Raw genomic sequence first — 14,907 nt, 5'->3', positions numbered from 1 at the left:
TCAAGCATTTGAAGGGCATTCATTGAGAAGTACTAGATTTGTGGTGTATGGTTCCAGAGCACAGAACCAGGTTCTTAAGGCAGAATGAATTCTGGGGCAGAAGTTACAAAGAAGCCAAGCTAGGCTTGGTGGCAAGGGAGAAAATCCTCATAATGAGAGCTGTCTAAAAGTGCGCTTGTTTGTGGTGAGAGGCAGTGGGCTCCCCCTGGGCATTCTTTTTTCTGATATGGGTTCAAGTAGATGCCCTGCCCCAGGTGTCTCCAACTGTCAAATTCTGTGATCTGTGACATTGCCTGAAAAGTCAACCTAGAACTCAGGTAGAGAACAGAGCTGCCTTTCTACTTGTGTTCTCTCGATGGAGGGAAGAGGTGATGGGCTGGGAGTTGCAAGAATTCAGTAGCTATGAGACTCTGAGCATGGTGCTTTATTATTCCGGACTTAATTTCCTCATATGGAAATCAGGGGTTGTTGAGAAGCAGCCAAACTTCTCTGCCAAATGCTTTAAAATGACATTAGCTGTTGATGTTGACATGCTCCTCCTCTTTCCCCATCCCCATCCATTCATGGAAGCATAGGATCATAGAGCTTAGGAGCTAGAAGGAACCTCGAGACTGCCAAATCCAGCTCCTTGTTTCATAGACTAGGGAATGGATTGGAAATGTGGAGTTATTATGACAAAGGTAAGTAAGTGACAGAAGTGGGTTTGAACCCAGGCACAGGGCACTGACTATCATACCAGGAACATCAACGGGGGTGGTAAAGTATCACAGGTGATATAGAGCACCCAGACGGGAGTCAGGAGGACTGTTTACAAATCTGACCTTAGACACTTATGTGCTGTGTGATCCTGGCCAAGTCACTTCACCTCCATTGCCTCAGTTTCCTCATCTGTAAAATGGGAAATAACAGCCCCTACCTCCCAGGTTTGTTGTGAGAATCGAGTGAGGTAATCAGTGCTTGGCACATAGTGGGTGCTGCATACAAATTAGATGTTAATTTTCAAAATGAAGGAGGAGCCATTCATGAAGCGTGATGGATCTGCAAATTTGGAACCCTTTGGGCCAGAACCCATTTTGCAGTTCATTTGTCTCTGTTCTTAGTAAACCAAGTGTTAAGGAAAACACCTTCCTGATCTTACACTAAAGTGATGCACAAATGCATTGGTGCATGAAAAGTACCATGGTTTCATTAAGGGTCTTCATAGACATTCCCTGGGGCTTCTTGAGAGTCATACTCACAAGGGAATTCCATAGGCTCCCTTTGCCTGGATCTTTGCAAGGCTTTTAATCTCTGGGCAAGATGGTGATATGTTGGTCAGGTGACTGTGCCCTTCAGTGATTTGGACACTGGCTGAGTGACCATCCCCAGGAGTAGTCAATGTTGACATAGGGAGAGGTCTCCACTGTAGGCTCCTGGCACTTGTTCTTGGCCTTGGGTTTTTATCAGTGACTTCAGTGAAGTTGTGGATCAGATACTCATCACAAAGATGTGAGGGATAGCTGACATTCTGGGTGACAGTGTCAGGAACCCAAACCTATCCCAACAAGCTGGACAGAAGGACATCATTAAACAGGCATGAATGCCAAGTCACCCCCTGCATCCAAAACATCGATGAACATTCATGGTTCCATCGCAGGATGGTGGGGCCAGGAATGAGGCTCAGCAATGGGGCCTTTCCATGCCCCCAAAGTGCCCCAGGTGGGACTCCATTCTATAAACCTCTCTCTGGTGTATTGAGATAACACTGCTTATTCTAGCTGGCTCTGCTGGCATCTTCATCCCTCATGAGCTCCATGATGCCTTTCTCCAGAAGCTGTGCCTTCCTGGCCTCCACCACACTGTGCGCACAGTAAGCGCTAGTCAAACAGATGACATTTGTGGCTTTTGTTGGTGGGAGGGTGGCATTGGGAGTTAGTGGATTACAAGTTCAGTGTGAGTTAACAGTGGCAACACAGCTCATGCTTAACCCCTGCCAGCCTCTTGTTCCTCATCTGTACCCTGGGGATCATAATGTTACCTCCCCATGAATAAAAGGCCTACTGTGAGGAACAGCAGAGTGTCCTTGCCAGTCCTACGGTGCTGGTCCCATCATTCCTGGACTTCTGGTGGGCACATTTTTAGGACACAGACAAGCAGGGATGTGTCTGATGGAGGAGGGCAGCCAGGGAGAACAGCAGATGGTGTCATGCGAGGATCACTCAAGAGTAACCATGTTGGGAGTGTGGGAGGTGGGGGGCAGGACATGACATCTCCCTCCCCCGAAGGATCTAAAGGACTTTTGTGGGGAAAGAGCAGTTGGGCTTGTTTGGCATGGTGCCAGAGGGCAAAACTAGGGGTGGACCAAAGTCATTTTTTTCTTTGTCTCCTGAGCCTGGTACACAGTGCTTAAAAAGTGCTGATGGATTGATTAAAATGCCTAAGAGTTCCATCGAGGCTTGAAGTTAAGGATGAGACAGACAAACAAAAGCAAATCTTCCTAAGTCTTAAGCTTTGCTCTGGGGTAGCATGAGCTGCCTTGGGAGATGGTGGGTTTCCTCTCATTGGAGGATTTTCATTAAGGATTGGATTGAACTATGTGACTTCCAAGGTCCCCTCTGAATAATTCAGTTATTATCCTGATTCTGTGCTTCGGATTCTCTGAGTCCAGTGGAAATGCCAGTAGTCTGGTCTCCCGGAATCCCAAACTCCGAATACCTTGAATCAGCGTCAGGCTCTTTAGCCTGCCAGCTCTGTGTCCTGACTGCCACTAATGCCGCTGCCTTCACCCAAACAGAAACGGCTCCTCTAATTACAGCTGGGCTGCACATCTCGTTTTCTGCTCAGCCGGGCAGCGGGGGGGACAGGGAGAAGCTAGCAAGGCCCCTGAGAGGGGAAAAGGGGCAACACAATCAAGCCGCCTGTGATATATATGTGTGTGTGTTTGTATGTATATATACATATATGTATGTGTTTATGTATATGTATATGCATGTGTGTACATATATCTATATAGATATATATACACAATGCGAGTGGGAATTCTCTGAGGAAATCATCATACCGTCTCCTCTGAAGTATTACATTTGAAGTTGTATTGGTATGAACATAACAGTTACAGGTGGTCATTCCTGTTAGAAAAGCTGAATAGCCTTGATTTTTACAATAGCAACGTTTCTGTATTACTGTCAATTTTACAAAATGCTTCTCACATATTGCCCCACTTGACCTCCTAACGTCGCCGTGAGGCAGGTGCTGTTCTACCTCCTGTGTTACAGATCGTGGAACTGAGGCTGAGCGGCTCTCTCAGGGCTGCTCGGGCAGGAATCCCCTCAGACCCTGCTGACCCCGAGTCTGGCTCTCCGTGCTCCTGATTCAGTGCCCCTTTCCCGTAATGTTCTCCCTCGTCGCCATCAGCCGGGTCCCGGCTTCCCTTACGGCCCATTTCACCCGGCACCTTCTCTACCAGGCCTTGCCCACTGCCCTGCTGCTGGGGCCATGCCCGCAGATGATCGCCCCTCTCTGCTTTACACAGCGTGCACGTGGGGTCTCTTGACCCGCTTTCTCTCCCATTAGAATGAGCTCTCTTTGGAGCCAAGGACTGGACTGGCCTTAGCCGAGGGCTGACTCTCAGGAAACAGTTAGTAAATGCTTGTTGACCGACTGGCTGACCGGCCTCTGAGATCCTCCTGCCTCCGGCTGACCCTTTGTCTATGGCTTGGCTTCTCATGCAGAGGACCGATGGACATTTCTATGTTGCAGTGAAATTTACCAAATGCAATTGAATGTGTTATTTCATTTGAAACACACAACGGCCCCAGAGGCCCTGAGTGGTTAGGGGCCACACCCACCCATGGACACCTGATGGGGGGGGGGGGGTGGCATGTGAGAGGCAGGCTATGAGCCAGGGCCTCCAAGACTCCAAGACTGGCTTTCTGTCTACTGCCTGCCTTGTATCGATGCCACAAAGCATTTGCAGAAGCACTTCCCACTGAATTCTTTTTTTTTGTTTGTTTCCTTTGAGATAATCTAATGAGGTGGGGGAGGGGGGACACATTATGACCCCTACTTGGCAGAAGAGAAAGATGAGGCCAGAGTGTTAAAGGGACGTGGACAGCATGAGCCAGCCAGAGGCAGGACCAAGGTATTCACCAGGGCTCTTGGCATATCTGTTGCCAGTCTTGTCCGGCTCTCTCCTTCCCAGCCATAGTGACCAGAGGCCTCCAAGGTCCTTGCCAGCTCCAGATCTATGAACTGCAGCCCCAAAGCCTGGGCAGACCTCTTAGGAAAGCTCCCCTCCAGTAGCTCTGAGGGAGACAAAACGGTGCTTTGGAAAGAGCCTGAGGATTTGGGTTAAAGTCCTTGTGTGACCTTGAGTCGGTCAAACCTGTCTGAGCCTGAGTTTCTTCATCCTTAAATGAGGGATAGGGAGAGGGAAGAGAGTCTTAGTAGGTTACAGCATCATTGCTCTAGAGCCAGAGAGGACCTGAGGGTCATCGGTGTCCGGCCCTCTCTTTTTATAGAAGAGGAAACTGAAGCACGCGCAGTCTACTGGATGACCAAGGTCTCACACCTGGTTAGTGCCTGAGGCAGGGTTTGGCACCAGATCTCCAGGGCTCCAGCCCAACCCTTGGCCTGCTATGTGAAAAAAGCCCTTCTGTCTCTCCATACTTTCCTTATCTTATCATTTCTAGACTAGAGGGAGAGAATGGAACACCCCCTTCTTCCCATCACACGTACCTGCAACACAAAGGATGGTCACCTGGGCTGCCTCCCTCCCAGAGGGGCTGCTAGTCCTGTCCTTGAACACCAGCGTCACATTCGGAGACTTGTAATCACAGTCGGCCTCGGAACGTCGGAGCACGGTGTAAGCAGCCACCACGGCCGCCACAGCTGGGCTCTGGCAATTCAGGTCCTTGCCGCTGCTGTGTGTGGGTGCAGAGGAGTTGGTTGTGGCATTCCTGAGGAGAAGGGCCAGGGGCTGTGGGTCACAAATGCAGCGCCACTCATTCCTGTCTAGACCAGGAAGGATGATCCGAGGGAGAGGGGCAAATACATCGGGGATGTGGGCCAGGTTATTGCGGGAAAGATCCACCTCCCGCAGCCGAGGCAAGGCCCGGAAGGCCCCCTCCCCGAGGTGGCTAATGAAATTGTTCGATAAATCCAGATTACTGAGTCCAGTGAGATCAGCACCAACAAAAGTGCTGTCTGTCAAGTTCCTAATCCGGTTCCCATTCAGGAGCAGCCGGAGAAGGCCCTTGGTGTTTCTGAACCAGGTCCCCTGAACGCTCTCCAGGAGGTTGTTACTTAGGGCCAGCACCTGCAGGTTCCGGAGTTCTTGGAAGGTGCTGTTGGTGATGGAGGAGCTGGATATCTGGTTGTGCTCCAGCAGCAAAGTCTGCAGCCCAGGAAGCCCGTGGAAGGCGTCTTCTCGAATGTCCATGATGCAATTTCTGCTCAAAGCTAGCACAGTCACATTCAGCAAGACGGACAGGTTGGTGCCCTCTACTGCCGTGATGAAGCCGTCAGTCACCATTAGTGCCCTGGTGCTCCCTGGAGCCTCTGTGTGAAGGGAGAGACTGGAGATAAGACACACACACAGGCACACACACGCATACACATATGTGAACGCACATGTACACATACATGAACGCACACACACACACCCCCGATCTCAGTCAGGATCCTACAGGCAGCCTCATGACCTGGGCAAGAAGGCATTAAGGAGGAGCATGGAGCATGGAAGTTATTCCTATGTGCCCAATTTGGGGCAAAGCTAGCTATTTATCAGAATGCTGCAACTTTACGTTCTGCATCCCCATGATGCGTTTGCATGAGAGCCAGAAGCCCACCTGTTCATTTAGAAGTCAGTGGCCCCACTGCTTATTATGTCCTGGTTTATAATGGCAGCTCACATGTGTGTTGTGGTTCAGCGCTGGCAAAAAGTTTGTCGTACACTGTTTTATCAGAAACAAAGGCCTTGGCAGGTACGTGCTGCTATGATATCCATTATCCAGGTGAGGAAATTGGGGCTCGGAGCATGAAAGCACTTCCAACAACAGGTTTATGCGTGAGAAACCAGGGAGGTGCAAAGACTGGGGTCACCCAGAAAGGGTCAGAACTCAGGTCTTCCTGCTTCTTACTCCAAAACTCTTGCCAGCAGCCTCTCTGCTTCTTAAGATAATGGTTTTGTTTGTTTGTTTTTTTGTTTTTTTTTTTATTCATGATAGGGGGAAACAAACAGTCTTTCTCATAGGCAAGTGGTTGACACCATACAAACTGCCCATGTGCAGATCACCCCCTCCCAAAGCCCCTGCCCTGACCTGCAGCACCCCTGCCTTTGTAGCGTGGGCCTTCCCTTCATCGGAGGCCATCATCTGAGCTGGCTAACACATTTACCGGTGGCAGGCTTTATTTAATACTGTGAGTCATATGGATTGTTCCCCCACAAAGTAGATTATTTATTCTTGTTGTTCACCTCAGGCTAAAAACTGGCAGCATGGCAGGCCTCTCTTTGCTCGCTGGTGACCCCAGGATCTGCCAGTGGGGCTCTCAGTATCAGCGGGCTGCCCTGGCCTCCTGGCCATTAGAGGTTTTCTCTCACGAAATCCACCCTCCAGTGACAGGTGGTGCTTGGGACCCCCAGCCGTTCAATCCAGTTACCACTGTCATTTTCTTCCAGAGATCACAGCTTGGCCATGAGGAGCCCAACCATTTTAACAGACAAGGAGGCCTCATAATAAGGAGTTATTGTTCTGCCTCATTATTATACTAACCTCAGCTTGACTGTAAATGACCGTGATCGTAATGACCATCGCCACTAATGGGTCTATAGGTGGTCCCGGAGCTGGAGGAAAGTCACAGAGCCCGGCCTGGGCAATGCCGACTATTGGGCAAGCAGGGGGAACTGAGAGATGATGCGAGGTTTTCCCATCGTGTGCTTCTTTGTGGCCGATGCTCATTTCCCGGTAACTACGGGGATGTGTGTGTTGAGCACGGGCACGTTGGAATAAGGGTATTACTTGGTGATGGTGTAGATGAATTATTTCTGGTTTTGAATTTCATTCCTGCATCACTTAAAAAACAAACCAATGTTGGAGGGTGAATTTTGTTTTCCCTGGGCTCCTTCCACCTTCACGGATTTGTTCACACCAAGTCACGGGGCTACAGCCAGTCAATTACTTCTCACTGGCGATGGGGGAAGCTTCACTAACAAGCCGTCCACACGATGCTCCATTTTCCTGAAATCTCCTGCTCTCCCGTGTGACATCCTAGAAATGAGGATTGTAACAGAGGAGGCTGCGCCATGGAAATGAGGGAGTGGTCTTTGTTTCTCACCAGTTTCCACCACCACCACCCCCCCAAAAAAAGGGAAGAAATCAGGGATTCCATTTCCCACGGACTGGGGGTTTAAATTGTTACAGGTTGAAGCGGGAGTCCCTACTCACCTTCCTCTCGTCAGCACAGATTTGATAGCTGCCAGTTACCCAGCAGAGGCTCAGGATTTTCGAGTTAAAATCCACCTTTTTCTGCAGCTTCCTCTTTAACCCATATAGATGCCTAAACTTTCAACTCACTCGGTTTATGGTGGTGCTCAACTCTGTTTAAATATCCCCATGTAAATCACATTCTCTTTAAATTTCTTAATAAGGTGCCTTAATAAATTGTTGACTTTACCAAGCAGTAGGTAATGAATACAGCCAGTGGCTCTTGTTAGGATTGCCACAGCTCATTTACTCCCAATGAAAAAGAAAGAAAGAAAGAAAGAAAAAGACCAGTCTTCCAAAATTAGATCAGTTCTGATTGCCATCTCTGCACCTGGATTATTCCTTTATCTCTCCCAGGTGGGAGGATGGGATGACAGGCCTGAGAGGTGTGAGAGCTCTGCCAGGAGGCCCCACAGTGGAACCTGCAGAAAGTTGGGGCCAAAGGAAGAGCGCAGTAATCTGTTTCATTTACTTCTTTTTTTTAAGTGTTTTCCTGCTTGTAAGGACACCATTCATTTTCAATAATAAAGATTTAGAATAACCTCTGGAGGTATTAAGATAGTTTTGCTGAGGATGATGGTCATAGGAAAATAAAATCAGTTGGGTGGCTTCGAGTCGGCAGGAGGAAGGGTGACTCGGTGTGGCTCCCCTGCAAGCAAAGCTGGGAAGCAGCAGGTACAGTTAAAGGCAGGCCCAGGAGTGGACTAGATGGTCCCTCCTTTCATTACCTGGTATATATGTCAGCCTCTGGCAGAAAGTCACATCTCGGGAGCACGCCGAGCAGGATGGGGGGCAAGATGCTCCCAGTCGGGCAGTGATTGCCAAGAGGGTGAGCCAGCCACCTGAAAGCAGAAGAGAGTGCATATCCCCTAGTGTTGGCATTTGTCATTTGTGATTTAATTACTGTCAGCTCATTAGACTTTTCCTGATTTCTACTTTAAAAACACATTTTAATGCACATTTTTGTGTCCTCACAAACACCCCAATGAATGTCATCAGAGACTAGTCCTCAACCTGCCTTAATCTGGAAAGACAAGAACGTCTGAAGAATGTAACTGAGTTTACAGTGGCAGATAGATAATGATTATGGGAACCCTGTTCCTTGTCTTTAGGATTAGATAGAATTAGGCCCTCTAGTAAAATGCATCTTTTTTTTTTTTTAAAGCCAGCAAGGAAATAGCAGTGCAGAAGACTTAATTGACTTTCCCAAGGTCACAGAGGCAGTAAGTTTCTGAGGTGGGATTCAAACCCAGGTCTTCCTGTCTCTGGGTCCACCACTCTACCCCTTTTACCCCGATTTCTGCCACACACAACACATCTTATCAAATTAAGACTACAAACTCAGACACATCCGTAAGTACCTCTGTAGAGACTCCAGTCTTACATTTAAATCTCTGAGTATAGCCTTGCTAAAAAGCTTTGCTGATGCCTTGTGTTGTCTATTATGCTACAATTGTATCCCATTATGCCCCAAACATAATCCTCCCCTTAAAACAAAGAAAAACAGTTAAGCAAAATTGATCCAAACAGCAACTTCATCTGACAGTATACAAGAATTCTTCATCTATAGTCAACCACTCTCTAAAGAGAGGAGGGCAGCGTGTTTCATGATCGATCCTCTAAGACACCGGATACATTTCATTTACCTAACTTCTTAACAAGCTTGACCCAAACTCCCCTCCCTCCCCCCCGTAAAAACCCTAACTATTTGGGTTTGGGCTTCTGCCTCATTTTGCTAAGAGCAGTACAGGAAGTCAACCCTAAAGTCTATAGGGAACACCAGAGCTCCTGACAACAGGGCTGAATGTCTGAAACCTTCCGTCCCCCTCAGGACTTCAAGTCCAAGGTGATGTTTTCAAAAGCATTTTAGGAGATGAGAGCAGAGCAGCCAAACACAGTCACAAGGCCCACGGGTTGGTGGGTCATTGGGCATGGAGGGAGTTAATACCTTTTTTTTTCCCCATTTTCATTTCCAGTCTTTCATTTCAAGGAGGAAAAGCTGCCATTTGAAAACATGCAAAGCTAATTAAAGCTTTTCTCAGCTTCATTATCTGAATGCAGTTGAGAATCCTGACTTAAAACTCTTATCAGGGAGAGACTCAACATTGGACCATGAACAGCAAATGAACATTCAATTAACACTTCAATACAAGAGTATTTTTTTAATAAAATATACTTTATTGTTAATCTCTTACTCTTTGCAAATGCAAATATCCACATTTTAAAACCCAAAGACAGTTGCTGCCCTTTTATTCTTGCCAGAGAAGAAAAAAAGTTCTTCTTTCTCTATTTACAGGGAAGACCAGAATTTTCTGAAGTTGTGACAAAACTGGAAGAATGCCTTTGCAACATCGAGGTGAGTGTGTCTGGGTACCCAGAATTAACAGTGAACAATGGCCTACATATTCAGGGGCACCCCTGAGCCTCTCAGGTAGGTGGTACTTAGTAAGAGAAAGCTTGGCCTGGATTTCAGGCTTTGTTGTTCTTTTTGAAAATTCATACAGTGCCCTCCAAAGAGGCTGCCCCCAAAAGACATGTGCTGATAGTGCCACCATGGCACAATAAAATAAATTATAAACAGAGAACCCAGGGAATCTAGACTCTCCAGACAAAAACAACCCAGCAAATACAGGCGTGACCTGTTTCAGTAAAGCTGATAGGTGGAAATCTGAATTTACAAAAAAGATAAATAGAAGGAGTCATTATGCCTATTTTAAATGCACATATGGATCATCTTTCTATGGATGCATGTACAAATATATTTTCTTTCAGATCAGTCTCATGATAAGTGTAAGGCTTGATCACAAGAGCCTCTGACAATTGAAGATCCAGTTGGAAATGACAATGAAGTCATTCCAAATGACAGCTGGATTCACTGGGGAAATATGGTCTGATTTACACAAATGTGATTTGCACACTTGCCCCCTGTGCACAGATATCACGTAAAGGTATAAACCCTGTCATTAAGCTAACAGACTTTGTTTTCCCCTCCTTCATAGCAGAGAGTTGCTATCCTGAATTTTCTGGATAATTACTTCAGTTTTCTATTTCACTTTCCCAGCGCCGGCCAGGCCAAAAGACGGGATTCTGAAACGGGCAGAGACAAGTACAAGCGCCGATCCATACAAACCCTTTTGCCAAATGCAATGTCCCCTCCTTCCTCTTTTGCTCCTATTTGTAGAGATGACTCTATAAGAAGAAGGAAATGACAGGGAGCTACTCAGGCTCCATCTTGCATAGTCACATAGAGGAGGGGAAGAAGAGACACACAAATAAAAAATCCCCACAAACCTAGGGCTGGGCAGCTGAGGAGGAGTGGGGCTGGGAAGGACTCCATCCAAGCAGTGTTTTCTGCTCTGAATAGAGCTCCAGGCTCTCTCCAACTTGTGTGTGTTTTGGGGGGGGGGGGGGCGGGAATTGAAGTTTTTTGTTTTTTTCAACTTTGTGATAACCTTAAGCAGATACTTAAAGCCGAAGATGATTTTGAAAATGTAGGAGTCATAGGACCCTAGATTTAGAGAGAGAAAGGTCCTTAGAAGTCAAACACTTTAATTTTACAGATGAAGAAACTAAGGCAAAAAAGGGGCTAAGGGTTTTGCCCAGTGTGATGCAGCCAGGACATGACTTGAACCCAAATCAGGGACTTGAACCCAAGTCTATCTTACTACAAGCCCTGAGCCCTATCCAACACACCAAGGCTTTAGGTTCACATTCCTGCTATGCAAGGATGAGTAGAAGGAACTGGTAATATTTTAGATGTTATGTCTTCAATTATATTGACGGCTGTAATATGGAAGGGGAAGAGACTTTCTCCTTTCCTCCAGTTGGGCCCCGGAGGATAGCATTTAGGGGCAATCAATGGAGGTTACAAATAAGACAATTTAGGCAAGAGTCAGGAAAAACCTTCCCATCCATTGTAGCTATCCAGAGTGGATTGAGGATCCCTCCCTTATTGGAAGTCTTCCAGCAGAAGCCAGATGACCACTCGACTGGAATGTTGTAAAGAGGATTCTTGCCCAGGTCCAGTTTGGACCAGCAAATGGCCCCTTCTGAGATTCCATGGATAATAGAAAGGACTCTGAAGCTGTCTCTGCTGAGACTTCCCCAGGGCCCCCAAAGAGCAGAACTTGTCCCATGATTAAGACCAATTGATGACTTGGCTTATGTCTGACTGAAAGGAAGTTGAATGGGGGAAATGGTGGTAATTTGCTGAAGGGATAGTGTCTGAATTGGGAAGCTTGAGCAGCAGGAAGGATCTTGGCTGAGCCTGGCTGTCTATTTGTTTGTTTCTATTGCTTGGGAAGGTGCCTATCCAACTGATACCTCTTCTGCATATCACACAAAATTCAAATGTGCAAATGTGCAAAAACACTTGGGCAGCCCAGTCGGGCGGGGGGCTCGTGCTAGCCACAGCTGTTGCACGTTAGAACTGGGAAGACACAGTGGGTACTAGAGAAACATGCCTTTTTTCCACACGGCTCCTTTTTCCTCCATCCTCATCTTCCCCACCAGCAGCTTTTCCTATCTAAATACTTATTTTAGTAGGTCCTATAATCCTGCCCTGGGGAGGCTCCAATCTTGGCACAGAATCATGGAACTGGTGGATTGAAAAGACACTCAGGAGCTGTTCAGGTCAATGCTAGGTGAAATCCCAGTCCAACGGCTTCCCCACTAGAAAACCTGCTGAGTCTCCATGAGCCTCTGCTTGCAAGACATATGAGCACTCCATACTTTATACAACGAATGAGTCCTTGGAGAGAATTACATCCCCAAGTCTAGCAGTGGCTGGACACTGAATGAAGTTGTCTTTTGAACTGAATTGTGTCAAAGAGCCAATGCAATCCGATAAGACTTCTTAATCATGTACTATACAATAAGTCCAGTGCCCATTTACATAATACATTAAGGTTGACAAAGAGCTTTATATTCTTATTTGGTCCTAACAACAATCCTGTGGAGTAAGTGCCTTCATTATTATCTCCATTTGACAGATGAAGAAACTGAGGCAAAATGAAGTTAAATAATTCCCCAAAAATCACCCGGCTAGTAAGTGCCTGAAGCAGGATTCAAACCCAGCTCTTTCTAACCCCAAAGTGGTGCACGTCGCACGCCTCCTAGCTCTCTAGAACTGAGCTACATTGAGGATACAGACAAATGGAGTGGGGGATCACTGCCCTCATGGAGCTTATACTCTACCTGGAGTCTTGAGAAGATGCAACCTGTGAACGGATAAATAATATTTTATGGAGAAGGGAGAATCAAGAGATTAAGATAATCCACTTTTTGTAAAACTAAGAGATAATCCAGGCTTTGTAAACCAAACCCTCTCTAGAAACTCACTAGGAAAACTTCCTTTTTAATGGAGTTTGGCAACAACTTTTTTTTTCAGTAAAGTGAAAGTGTATGCAATGATCAAATAATATTTATGTAGACCTTCTGAGCTCTTAAGGCTTTTGCATTCACTGTGCGATTGAATTTTCACAACAGCACTGTAAGGATAGTGGAGAAAGAGGAGCACTATCCTCATCGACAGAGGGGAAAACGGAGCTGAAACCACAGAAATGGCTTGGCCCCCATTTTTTCAGCTCCTACAGAAGCATCCCCTCACTCACTCATTTTGGAAGCTTGATTTCTGAACGTTGCATTTGAGGAGACTGACTCTGGAAGAGCCCACGTCTAAAAAATGAATGGAATCAGGCTTCTCTAAGTGAGGGAAGATGAAAGAAAACACGGAGAAGAATCCGGGTGAACAGAAATTAAGCTGAAAGAAATCCCAGTCTAGAGAATTAAACCAAGACCACCTTTGCTTACCCTGTATCTTTAAGCCTGTCTTCTTTGTTCAAAGATTGAAAATAACCTTTCTTTATGCAGCTGATGTCTCCGGCATCAAGTAACAGCAGTGGGTCCCTGTCTCCTTCCTCATCCTCTGATTGCCTGGTGAGCTGGGGAGGCCCCAGTAGGAGTCACGTAGCTGCCCTCCGGAGCCGTTTTGAACTAGAGTATGCCCTGAATGCCAGATCCTGCATGTACTGGTCCCCGAGGTAAGTGGAACCTCACAGGCACATAGGATAACCGAAGTGGGTGTGTGTACCTATGTGTGTATGTGTAAATACATATATATATATATATATATATATATATATATATGTATATATATATATATATGTGTATATATATACATATATATGTGTGTGTATATATATACATATGTATATATGTCTATACATATATATACACACACATATAAGCAGCAGAAAAAGAGATCCTCTGATTAGAGGACCATCTAGTCATAATACTCCTTGTTATACAATAATAACTAATTATTCTTCCCAAAGTGCTGTTTACTTGTTTTTGTGTTGTTGAAGAATTAGGTATAATGCATACGTCTATATTTCAGAAAGTCCCAGTTGTCCCACCCTAGTTCCCACTCTGGTCATATATGCTCTCTTTCCTCAAATTATCTTGGATTTAATAACCTGTTCACAAGTTGTGCTCTCCAAATGAAAGTAAGTTCCTTGAGGGCAGAAACATTTTTTTCTTTCATCATTCCCTTTTCATATCCCCATCACTAGGCCAATGATGCATACATAGATGGTGGTTTGAAAATGCTTGATGAATCAATAGGTATTGGACTTGTGATTTCATTGATATTATCAGGTGAGGAAATTTCTTCTAATGATGTCGGTTGGCACCTTTTGATCTTCAATGCATTGAGAGGTTAAGGGACTGTTTTAGGGTCACATAGCAAGTCTATGTCAGAGGCTGGATTTGAACCCAGGTCCTTGTGAGTTTGAGGTTGTTTGTCTGTCTGTTATGCCATGAGGCTTCTTTCTCTTTGATGGATTGGATCAGAATGGAAGGTCCCCCTTTTCCCCCTTGAACATACACGCCCATTAATAACCAGTTAGCAGCAAGATATTTCTATCTTCTGAAAGCTGGTAGGAAAACTGTCCTCAGGGACTATCAGAATTCTCCCAAAGTATACAAAGTGGGCCAATTTTACAGCAGTAGGTGTGAGGTTGCTCCTGGGTTTTCAAAAATATTTATAGATGAAGATATGTAAGTGATACATTAAGCCTTTAATGTATGCAGTGTCATAAATATAGGAATGGTAGCTGACTGTCTAAAAGCCAGACATGCTGTGTACATTTGTGTTGTTTGTTCTTGTCATTCTGTGTTAACCAACCTTACACACAAAAACAGAAGGTTCTTAGAGGCCAAACATGGATCACTTGATTCTGCATGTCAAACATTTATTGGGCACCTGTTGTACAGAAAACACTTTGCTAGGTCTTGGAAAAGATACAGAGGTTGGGTAAGATAGTCCCTGTTGTGAAGTAAAAAGCCATTGTGCAAAATGGGCCACGTAAGTGTGTCTAAGAGAGCAAATGTGTGGTCTACCATGTCTGGGGAAATGTTTACTGATTGAGAAAAGCAGTTGGCA

General features: G+C 45.9%; 1 protein-coding gene across 1 annotated transcript in view; it reads left to right on the top strand.

The window, feature by feature from the left end:
• LOC118847934 (serine/threonine-protein kinase TNNI3K) overlaps positions 1-14,907 on the top strand; it is a 394,003-nt gene that overhangs the window by 317,472 nt on the left and 61,624 nt on the right. Inside the window, exons 22-23 of the mRNA XM_036756639.1 lie at positions 9,760-9,819; positions 13,335-13,504. Of these exons, the coding sequence (XP_036612534.1) occupies positions 9,760-9,819; positions 13,335-13,504 (230 nt within the window). The remainder of the gene's footprint in view (positions 1-9,759; positions 9,820-13,334; positions 13,505-14,907) is intronic.

This window comes from Trichosurus vulpecula, chromosome 4 (genome assembly GCF_011100635.1).
Source record: "Trichosurus vulpecula isolate mTriVul1 chromosome 4, mTriVul1.pri, whole genome shotgun sequence".
Lineage (NCBI taxonomy): Eukaryota > Metazoa > Chordata > Mammalia > Diprotodontia > Phalangeridae > Trichosurus > Trichosurus vulpecula.
The sequence above is the reverse complement of the archived record's forward strand: the minus strand, read 5'-3'. Positions and strand labels throughout refer to the sequence as shown.